Source organism: Carcharhinus amblyrhynchos, chromosome 5, assembly GCF_965287045.1.
Source record: "Carcharhinus amblyrhynchos chromosome 5, sCarAmb.v2.hapA, whole genome shotgun sequence".
In the NCBI taxonomy this organism is placed as follows: domain Eukaryota; kingdom Metazoa; phylum Chordata; class Chondrichthyes; order Carcharhiniformes; family Carcharhinidae; genus Carcharhinus; species Carcharhinus amblyrhynchos.
Window position 1 is genome coordinate 72614415 of NC_137328.1, and position 11579 is coordinate 72625993.

Consider the following 11579-nt stretch of genomic DNA (forward strand, 5'->3'; position numbering starts at 1 on the left):
GTCCATGAAAACAGAGAGCTGAAAGTGCAATCACTACTTGAATACGGACTGAGGTGCGGGCAGCATGAGTTAGCAGCTGTGAAGAGAAAGAAAACTGGAACGAAAGTAAGTTTTTTTTAATTAAAACTCGACCGATATAGCTTTGTACCGAGACAGCACGCTAGATGGTGCTCCATGAGCCTGTGGCGCTGCTTTGCAAGGAGGCACAGTTTGTTTGAAGTTGCAAAGCTCTCTCTATCCCAGCTGACCTCTCCCCGGAGAGTCCCGCCCCTAAACGCCTACCGCTTTCCTATTGGCTCTCGGACACCATGGAAACCGGATCTGTGGCTCCGTCATAATGGGCAGCGTTCTCTCTCCAGCTCAGACTGCGCTGCCACTGATCGGCACGCCCGTGGGTACTGTTTCCCAATTGAGGCGAAAGTTCAGCAGCTTCCGCTCATAAAAGTTAGCCTCTGCACGTCGCTCGGCCCCCCTCTCTCTCTCAACTGGTCGAGTCGGCATCGAACTGTTGACGGACGCAAAAGTGAAAAAAAAATCAAAAGCTGTCCCGTTTGACTATCGCATTCTGATAGTGGAGAGATTTCAATTTCACACAACACAAAAAAAACTAAGTAGGAGGAGGAGGCGGCGGGGTAGCGAAAAAGGCCAAGGAATAAAGAGAGTCCGAGGGAAGGAGAAAACGCGAGGGGACGGAGCTGAGAGGACAGTTGTGGCGACCGGAGGGAGGGAGTGAGTGAGTGAGGGCGGGAGGTGGCGGTTGGAGCTCGAGCGGCGGCGCGAGGGCAGAGCGCGAGCCCCGGAGGGTAGGGCGCAGGCGCACCAGGGCCCGAGGCCAGGCCCAGTTTTCAGCTGCCGCCTCGCCATGGACTTCAAGACGGCGGTCTTCAACGCGGCCCGCGACGGCAAACTGCGGCTGCTGCAGAAGCTGCTGATCGCCAAGAGCCCGGACGAAGTGTCGCAGCTGGCGGCCGAGAAGACAAACGGCGCCACGGCGCTGCTGATGGCGGCCCGTTACGGCCACCTGGACGTGGTGGTCTACCTGCTGGAGCAGTGCGGCGCCGACGTGGAGCTGGGCGGCTCGGTCAGCTTCGACGGCGAGACCATTGAGGGGGCGCCGCCGCTCTGGGCTGCCTCGGCCGCCGGCCACCTCACCGTGGTGCGCTCGCTGCTCGAGCACGGCGCCTCGGTCAACAACACCACGCTGACCAACTCGACCCCTCTGAGGGCCGCCTGCTTCGACGGTCACCTGGACATCGTCAAGTACCTGATAGAAAAAAGCGCCGACATGGAGGTGGCTAACAGGCACGGCCATACCTGCCTCATGATCTCCTGCTACAAGGGCCATCGGGAGATAGCCAAATATCTTCTGGAGAAAGGGGCCGATGTCAACAGGAAGAGCGTGAAAGGTAATGGATGCGAGGAGGTTCTCCCTGCCCTATTTCTTTTAGGCTACGCTTTCTCTTCCCGCTCTCTCCACACCACTCCTCCCCCCCCCCCCCCCCGGCTCCCTTCACTCCTGCCTCTTTCCCCCCCAGGCTCTCTTATCTTCACTCCTCTGCAGCACCCCCCTTCCCCCGGCTTTCTTCACTCCACCCCTACCCCCTCGGTTCTCTTCACTCCCCCACCCTCAGCTCTCTTCTCCGCCCCCCGCTTTCATCCCCAGCCCAGCTGAAGAAAGATTGACTGTTGGGCCTATACCCATGAATTTAGAAGACTGAGAGCTGGTAAGATATAAGATCCTGTATCAACTTAATAGGGCAGATATCATGAGGAAGTTTCCTCTTGTGGGGAAGTCTAGACCTAGTTGAAGAATAATAGGTCTTCCTTTTAATCAGAAATGAGAAGAACCTTTCTTCCCCTGAAGAACGTTGGTATCTGAAATTCCCCTCCCTGAAATCTGTGGAGACTGAGTCATTGAATTTATTCAAAACTGAGTTAAATTCATTTCTGTTAGGTAAGGGGGTCGAGGATCGTGAGGGTTAGATAAGAATGTGGAGTATGGGTCATAACCTGATTGGCAGAACAGGCTTGAAGGACCAAGTGTCCTGCTCTTATGTCCAATGCTCCTAGGTGTATAAGAGCAAAAAATAGAAGTTGATGTGTATGTTGATACTGGAATTCAAGTGGTACAAGGCTCATGTTGAGTATGACCACTAGTTTTAGTCCTGTTTCGTGCCCCCCCCATGCATTGTCCAGTTGGATGGATCTGTATTCACTTGGTTGCATTGTTAAATCATAGCCAGGGAATCACTTGTAATGGTTTCTCGTCTCACTCGCACATCATTACCTCTGAAGAGTCTAATCTTGGATCTCTCCTATTTATCCCCTTCATGCAGCATTGTGTTTCACATGAGAGAGAGATAAACTCTGTCAGCAGAAGTGTTTTAATTTTTGTAGTCAATGGTATATTTCTCCAAATGCTTGACTTGTGATAATTTTAAGGTGCGTACAGCAAATTCTCCTTGGGGTTAAATTAGTATTGTTCATTTGTGCATTCAAACCCAGGGAATGGTTATTTCAACTATATATGCATATACGAGTAGAAAATAGGAAAGAAGAAAAGTGTTAAGTAGGAATTAATTGAAACATAAAATAGGGATATTAATTCATGTGAATGTCAAGCCCAGCAAGGATTCCTTCATATGGGAGTTGCATTTCTGGTGGTCAGCTAACAAAGTAGGTGTTACTGAGTTCCTTCAAAGTTGATGGTGAGATTGGGGTACAGAGTCTTGGTCTCAACAGGCAATGGAAGAAATCTTCCAGAGAACCAGGCTTTGAGGGGGTTTAGACGAGGCTGTCAGCTTGGAGTCCTGCTTTGGTGTTGAGCTGGACGTGAACAGCAGACTTCCCTGGGAGTCCAACAATGTAACATTAACACTTGCCAGAGGAAGTTAGGTCATATGGTGTTGCCCATTGATGAGCCAGTTTGGCAAACAGTTTCTACATCTGGTCAAAATCCATGGTCCACTTTGAAATTGGTGGCTGTTGACAGATGAAGTTTCAATGGCTCTCTCCTTTGGGCTGGGGAGGCAGCCTGCCTGCCTGCTGCTCATTTGTTTCATTGGTTGTAATGGATTCACACAATGGGCCCTCACAATGTTGAGCTTTGTCCTGCAATTACTTTTGGAAGTTTCCAGAACTCTAGCCAACTTGCAAATTGTGACCTGCATGAGCCTTGTTTTTGGTCCAGCAAATCCCCTTTCAAATAAGCAGAAAGTAATGTATGACAGTTTGTGACCTCTTCTGCGTCTTCTGGGCGTAGCAGTCATCAGAAAAAATATGCCAGTTTCCAGATGAATGCTCATGAAAGCCAGCTCTCGCCAAGCAATATCTCTCGTACTGTTTATGATTATTTAGACTGCTTCTCTGACAGTATGTGTAGGATGAGTAGAAATTTGCTCCAGTTATATTTTGAAAATAGTGAAGCCATTGATTTCAATCCTCGCTACAACCTTGATGTTCTCTATGACTCTAAGATGAGATTCAGATCACATCTCTCTTGCTGCTGCCCACCCCCCCCACCCACCCACCCACCAACCCACCCACCCACCACCTTATCTACTGACAGTGTTATTCGTGCCTGTGCTGCTTCTGAATTTGGCATTCCTGATGCATTCTACCTGCCCTCCCCCATTCTACCATCTAAATTTGAGGTAAAATAAAACTGCTCTGCTTAACTTGCATCTTTTCTCGTTCACTTTATCACACTTGTGTTCCTTAACCTAGACTAGCTCCCGGTTAAGCAAGGCTGCAATTTTAAAAAAAAATTCCTTTCATGATCTCACCCCTCCCTAATTCTGTACACTCCACTCTACAATCCTCTGAAATAATTTGTGTTTTTAGTTCTCCAGTTTTAATTCCACTGTTAGTGAGAGTGCTTTCAGCTGTCTAGGCCCTAAGCTCTAGATTTCCATTCCTAACTCTCCTTTAAGACATTCCTTAAATGTATCTGTTGATCAAGATTTTGATCATTTGAGTGTCTCATTAAGTTGCTTTGTCACATTTTGCATTATAATGGCTGTGTTCATTATGCTAAATGTGCTATATAAATGACAATATTATGGTCATGAGGACCTTCGTAAAAACAAAAATGTACAGCACAGGATCAGGCTCTTTGGCTCTCAGCCTATGTTGATCATGATGCCCTAACTTTAAAAAAACCTTGCCCTTAGTCCATATCTCCTCTACTCCCTATACATGTACCCATCCAGATGCCTGTTAAATATTGCTGATGTGCCTGCTTTCACCATATACTCTGGCAAAACGTTCCAGGCACCCACCACTCTCCGCATGATAAACTTCCCTGCTCATCGCCCTTAAACTTTCTTCCTCCTCGTTTTGAACCTGAGCCCTTTTGTAATTGACGCTTCCACCCAGGGAAAAAGCTTCTGACTGTCCACCATGTCTATACCCCCCATAATTTTGTAGACTTGTATCGGGTCTCCCCTCAACCTCCATCTTTCCAGTGAAAATAATCTTAGTTTATTCAATCTGTCCTCATAGTCAACACCCTCGAGACCAGGCTAACATCCCAGTGAACCTTATTTGCACTCTCTCCAAAGCGTTCACATCCTTCTGATAGTGTGGTGACCAGGGCTGCATGCAATACTCCAAATGCGACCTAACCAAAGTTTAATATAGCTGCAACATGATTCCCAACTCTTGTACTCAATGCCTTAGCTGATGAAGGCAAGCATGCTGTGTGCTTTCTTAATCACATTAGCCACTTGTGTTGCCACTTTTGGGAAATGTGGACCTGATGCCCAGATCTCCCTGTTAATGTTCCTCACAATTCTGCCATTTACAGTATAATTCGTACCTTAATTAGATCCTCCAATATGCATCACCTGGCATTTGTCCAGTTTAAACTCCATCTGCCACTTCTGTACCCAAGTCTCCAATCTATTTATAGCCTGTTGTATCTTCTGACAATCCTTCACGTAATCAGCAACTATCTTTGTGTTGTTCTTAAACTTACTAATCAGACCACCACATTTTCTTCCAGGTCATCTGTAGAACCATAGAACCCTACAGTGTAGAAAGAGACCCTTTGGCCCATCGAGTCTGCACTGAACACAATACCACCCAGGCCTTACCCTCCATATCCCTACATATTATACCCACTAATCCCTCTAACCTATGCATCTCTGGACGTTAAGGGGCAATTTCTTAGCACGGCTAATCAACCTAACCTGCACATCTTTGGTTATATATACTACAAACAAAAGATCCCAGCACTGATTACTGCAGAACACCACTAGCTACAGATTTCCATTCTGAAAAACAGCCTCTCACCACTATTTTCTGTCTTCTATAACCAGGCCACCCCGAATCCCATGTGATTTTTGTTTTTGTACCAGTCTGCTATGTGGCACCTTATCAAATGCGTTGTTAAGGGGGCCCATATAAACTACAGCCACAGCACTTCTGTCATCAATTTTCTTTGTCACTTCTTCAAAAAAACTAATATTGGAGAAACCAATTAAGGTATGAATTATATCTCTTCAAAAAACTTCTGAAATTATGGCCACTAAGCCCAAAATGTTCCCCCACTGAAACATTGATCACCTGGCTTGGCTGATTCCCCAAGTCTAGAATGGCTTCCTCCATAGTTGGATTGTCAACATACTGCATCAGAAAGCCCACCTGGACATACCGAACAAATTGCTTTCCATTTGAGCCCCTGGATGTAAGGGATTCCCAGTCAATATGGGGAAAAGTAAAGTCACCCATCACAACTACCTTGCTTTTTTTCAGATCTTTTCAGTATCTGACTACACAGCTGCTCCTGTCTCCTGTAGGCTGAGTATAGCACAAGAACAGCCCCTTTGTCCCTCCAACTCTGCGCCGATCATGGTGCCTGCCTAAACTAAAACTACGCAGTTGCAGAGTCGCACATCCTATTCATGTATTCATCTAGTTGCCCTTAAATGCTGCTATCATACATGCTCCCAGCACCTCCATGGCAGCATGTTCCAGACATTCACCACCCTCTGTGTAATAAAAAAAATTGCCTCGCACATCTCTGAACTTTTCCCCATGCACCTTAAGTTGAATATAGGAGATGTAGATTTTTCTACCCCAGGAAAGAGCATCTAACTATCCAGTCTGTCCATGCCATTCATAATCTTGTAAACCTCAAGTTGCCCCTCAACCTCCATCGCTCAAGAGAGAACAAACTGAGTTTATCCAACCTCTTCTCATAGCTAACACCCTCTAGACCAGGCAACATCCTGGTAAACCTCTCCTGTACTCTTACCAAAGCATCCACATCCTTCTGGTAGTGTGGCAGCCAGTATTGTACACAGTATTTCAAATGAGATCAAACTAAGATTCTGTACAGTTTCAGCAATTTTATACTCAATGCCCTGACCAATGAAGACAAGCATGCTGCATTCCTCCTTGACTGCCTTATCCACCTGCATTGCCACTTTGTGATCGGTGAACTTGCATGTCCAGATCTTTCTGCCTGTTGGTACTCCTTCACAGAAACTAGGCTGTCTATCACTAAGGTCATTTGTTTCCAAATGTAAGTAAATACTATCCCTACCACTGACGTAAGGCTCACTGGCCTATAATTTCCTGGATTATCCCTGCTGCCCTTCTTTTACAATGGAATAACATTGGCTATTCTCTAGGCCTCTGGAACTTCACCTGTAGTAAATGAGGATACAAAGATTTCTGTCAGGGCCCCAGCAATTTCCACCCTTGCCTCCTTCAGTAATCTGGGATAGATCCTATCAGGCCCTGGGGACTTATCCACTTTAATGCTTTTTAAGACGTCCGACACCACCTTTTTGATGTCAACATGACCCAGAATATCTACACACCCTATCCTAGGCTCCTTATCCACCAAGTCCTTCTCTTTGATGAATACTGAGACAATGTATTCGTTTAGTATCTTGCCCATTCCTCTGGTTCCATGCGTAGATTCCCTCCACTATCCTTGAGTGGTCCAAACCTTTCCCTAGCTACCCTCTTGCTCTTTTATATACATATAAAATGCCTCAGGATTTTCCTTAATTCTGTTTGCCAAGGACTTTTCATGACCCCTTTTAGCCCTCCTAACTCCTTCCTTAAGTTCCTTCCTACGTTCTTTATGTTCATTAAGGACTACACTTCCAGCATTGTGATTCCACCCTTCTTATTCCTGAGCTCCACACACAATGCCTCACTACAGGATGCCTCCAATGAGTCCTTCTTTAACAGCTGTGATCTGCTTCCTGATCAGCAGTGCAAGTCCCCACCTCTCTTGTTTTCCCCTCTGTCCCAGTCCTGGCCCTCCATGCAGTGATCCAGGCTCTCAGTTCATTTGTTTTATCTGTTTATACTTGCATTGAAGCGAACGTACTCCAGTCCTACATAGAGATATTTAGTCCGTGAGTCAGATTGCAACATGCATGGAAGGAATCTGTTTTTTGATCAGGAAATGTACTTGAAGGTAAAAGCAAAATACCATGGATGCTGGAATCTGAAACAGAAAATGCTGGAAAATTTCTGCAGGTTTGACAGCATCTGTGGGGAGAATGTAGAACCAACGTTTCGAGTCTGGATGACCCTTCATCCAGACTTGATACATTGGCTTTATTCTCTCTCCTCAGATGCCATCAGACCTAAGATTCTAGCATTTTCTGTTTTTGTATTGGAAGGTTAATATTTTTATACAGGTGAAGCTGGGGATGCAACTGACAATCCCTTCCTTGTAAGTATTAGTTGAACACATTTTGGAGTTTTAAATGTTGATTCTATCTATAATTTCAAATAAAAATTGCAAACATTGAAATTTATATGAAAATGTTTGCTGTTAATTTTAATTGCTTTTCTCCTTTTTTATAGGAAACACAGCTTTGCATGATTGTGCCGAGTCTGGGAGCCTGGAGATTATGAAGATGTTGCTCAAATATGGTGCCAAAATGGAGAAAGATGGTTATGGAATGACCCCACTGCTTTCAGCCAGTGTAACTGGTCATACCAACATTGTGGATTTTTTGACTGAGCACCCACAAACGAGCAAAATTGAACGTATTGATGCCCTCGAGTTGCTAGGAGCCACATTTGTGGACAAGAAGAGAGACTTGTTGGGAGCTATGAAATATTGGAAGAAAGCAATGGACATGCGGTACAGTGATGAGGCTAATGTCTTCACTAAACCAGAGCCGCAGGAGTTGATAATGGCTTATGATTATGCCAAAGAAGTAACCTCTGGAGAGGAACTGGAAGCCTTGATTGCTGATCCCGATGAGATGAGGATGCAGGCACTTTTGATCAGAGAGAGAATACTAGGTCCTTCACATCCTGATACATCTTACTACATAAGATACAGGGGTGCAGTCTATGCTGATTCTGGCAATTTTGAAAGGTGCATCAATTTATGGAAATATGCATTGGACATGCAGCAGAACAATCTGGACCCACTGAGTCCAATGACAGCAAGCAGCTTGCTGTCTTTTGCTGAACTTTTTTCATTTATGCTGCAAGATCGGACAAAAGGTGTCTTAGGAACTTCTGTGTCCTTCAATGATTTGATTGGAATATTGAGCAAAAGTGTCTTTGAAATAGACAGAGCCATGAAGCAGTTACAGACTCCACCTGACTTGATACAGCTGAGCAAAGCGCTCTCAATAATCCTGCATCTCATCTGTCTGTTAGAGAAAGTGAAATGTAGCTCTGAACAAGAATATCTGAAGCGGCAAACTATCTATAAATTTTTAAAACTGAACTCCAGAGGAAAAACTGGGTTTTCCCCGCTTCATCTTGCAGTTGATAAAGACACTACTTCTGTAGGTCGCTATCCAGTTTGCAAATTTCCATCTTTGCAAGTCACTGCAATGTTGCTGGAGTGTGGAGCAGATTTCAATGCAAGAGATTTTGAAGACAACAGCCCACTGCACATCGCAGCACGTAACAATCATCCCGAGATCATGAATCTTCTAATTAAGGCGGGTGCCCATTTTGACACCACGAACTCCCATAAACAGACTGCTTGCGATTTACTAGATGAGAAGGAAATGGGGAAAAACTTAATCCAGCCCATCAACCATACAACTTTGCAGTGTCTTGCTGCCTCTGCCATAGTAAAGCACCGATTAATTTACAAAGGACAGATTCCAGAAAAACTGGAGGCTTTCATTTTGCTCCATAGATGAAATGAAAAATTTTGGGGTTAGTTTCTAGAATGCCTATAAATATGGGAAGAAATTAGTTGCGTGCTCTAGTTTTCATCTGTACACTAAGAGATGTTGAATGGGTTCAGCAGCTGTTAGTGAATTTTGATGATTGCATGTTTTGTTTTGCCCTCTTGATCACCATGCATCCCAATTCATGCACAATGGTAATGCATGTGTATATAGTATATTGTATCTGTTTATCAGTATTTTAGCGGAAGTCTGCTCTATGCTGCTTTGCTTTTGGTTAAATTTGGGATTGTTTATAATAATTTGGAGTCCTAGCAACACCTCTGCCAAACTTTATTTTGTTTTATATATTTACAAGCAATTGAATAACAGGATCAAGTGGACTTTTTAAAATTTCCCTTTGTCCTGATTAGTGTAAATGCAATATTCACACTGGGGCAGAGGGAAACCTGGCATTCTATTTCTTTAATTCTGAACACTGTCAAAGCTGGCTTTAATGTCAATACCTTAAGTGCTTTTAAGTCTCCAGTGCAGTTGCTTGAAAAAAAACTGCTCTATGTTGACATATCACTATGCAGATACTGGAAATTGATTAGAGCATTGGGCATCTTTCTCATGCTTTTTGTGGAGTGCTCATTATTTAAAAAGCTTTGCGTATTCTGACCACTTTATTGATGAAAGCGCCTATGGGCTTTTTTTGTATATAAATAGGGCTATACCCTTGAGGTTGCTGCATTTGACTCCTTTTTACTGTTATGGAGTATGGAGAAATGGAAGTTACTTTGAGTCACATGAGTTAATGCATCGTAAAATGGAGATTTCAAATCCTTTTTTTAATAGCTTTGTACAGAAAACTGGAGAGATTTCCTTTTGAAGAACAGCCTGCCACCTACAAGGTGTTTATAATTACCAGCTATTGCATCAAAGTAACTGATATCAGAAAGAACATCCACATTACTCTTGTAACATGGAGGGTGACATTTGGGGGTTTGGTTGGATTCAGGTAAATATTGTAATTCTGCACTTTAATGATACAGATGAGGATTATTATGGCACATTGGCCATGTAATGTCTTAAATGAAGCATTCACAATAAAATGCAAAAAAAAAACTGCACTTGCCTATGCCAGTGTGAAATTGCTGTGTTGTTAACTGATGAGAGTAAATATTTCCTTTTTCTGTAAAGGAGTTGCTGTTTATTTGCAGTTCATTTCACATCCATAACATCTCTTCCATGAGAGAGGTGGCTAGAATTCATTATTACTTATTCATCTGAAAAAACTTTTCAGTCTTTTTTCCCTTTGTTGAATTGAATAAAAGTAAAAGCATTGCTTTACAGACTCCGAAGCCAAGCTTTTCTTACATATGGAGGTCTACCTCTCAGTCTAGTTATCTGATGCAAGTGTTTTATGATATATCTGAATAGGTAAATCTGCATTTGATTTCTGTATCACTAAATTTTGCATTTCCTGCTTTATTTTAAAGTACACTTCAGGTAGTCATTTTTAAGCTTCCTTGTTCTCTGACTGAGGACAACCCAGACATTTAATTTCCTCATGCCACAAAACATAGTGAAACTTTTCACTTGGTAGACATTACTGGAGAAAAAGTCATAAACTGAAGCTGACCAGTGAGCCAGTTTCTTTTGTGGAGGGAATGGGGGGTGGTAAGGATAAATAGTATGATGAAAGCTGCATCATAATATTTTTACAGTAGCATGTAGACTGTGGGTAGAGGTATGTAACTCATTGTATTTTAAAGTTTATTAGCTCACTGCACAAACTGCTTTGGTTGGGTGTGTCTTAGCTACTTCTGTCATGGTCACAAACTCCTGCCTATCTAATAGGGTCTTCAGTTACATGTTTTTTCTTCTAGGTACATGACTGACATTCATTAGATTGGCCTCAACTTAATTACTCATTGAACCCCTGAAACTGGCTGTAGATAATAGTGAAAGCAAAATTGGACTTATCAGATGCCTTCAAAATAGAATAGTGATTCATCATTGTCAAGGCAATGGCTACTTTTGTGAGGTGCTATGGTGTGTCTAGCATCCATTGAAATGTCATGCCCTATGAGGGTTTCCCTTTTTTTAGGAAGGGGGAATATTCAGCTACATGAATTAATTGGACCCTGGTCCAAAAGTGGATTTGTACTGTGTAAAATTTCACATGTGGATGTTGACCTCTTTAATGCCAGGTTCAGAAGGTCAGTGTTCATGTTTTGAGCTATCAGCTAGATATTCTGGGGGTAATGTCACAGCAGTGAGTCTTTCCTTGCCTGGTATCCATATTCACACTTCCAAGAGAAACTCTTAACATATTTCCCTTTCCGGCCCCAATGCTGATGTGAATGGTGCTATGATGTGTGAAATGCATTCAGCTACACTTTATGTAGCATCCTTTTATGATCTCAGGATATCTGTGTTTTACAGCCAAATGATTGT

The 11579-nt window shown here is 43.4% G+C and overlaps 1 protein-coding gene across 1 annotated transcript; it reads left to right on the top strand.

Annotated features, from left to right (window-relative positions):
- The first annotated feature begins 498 nt into the window (after positions 1–498).
- Positions 499–9487, top strand: fem1c (fem-1 homolog c). Its single transcript, XM_080188986.1, has 2 exons — positions 499–1406; positions 7837–9487. The coding sequence occupies exons 1-2, from the start codon at positions 863–865 to the stop codon at positions 9144–9146; spliced, it is 1854 nt and encodes a 617-aa protein (XP_080045112.1). The 5' UTR covers positions 499–862; the 3' UTR covers positions 9147–9487.
- Positions 9488–11579: the final 2092 nt, after the last annotated feature.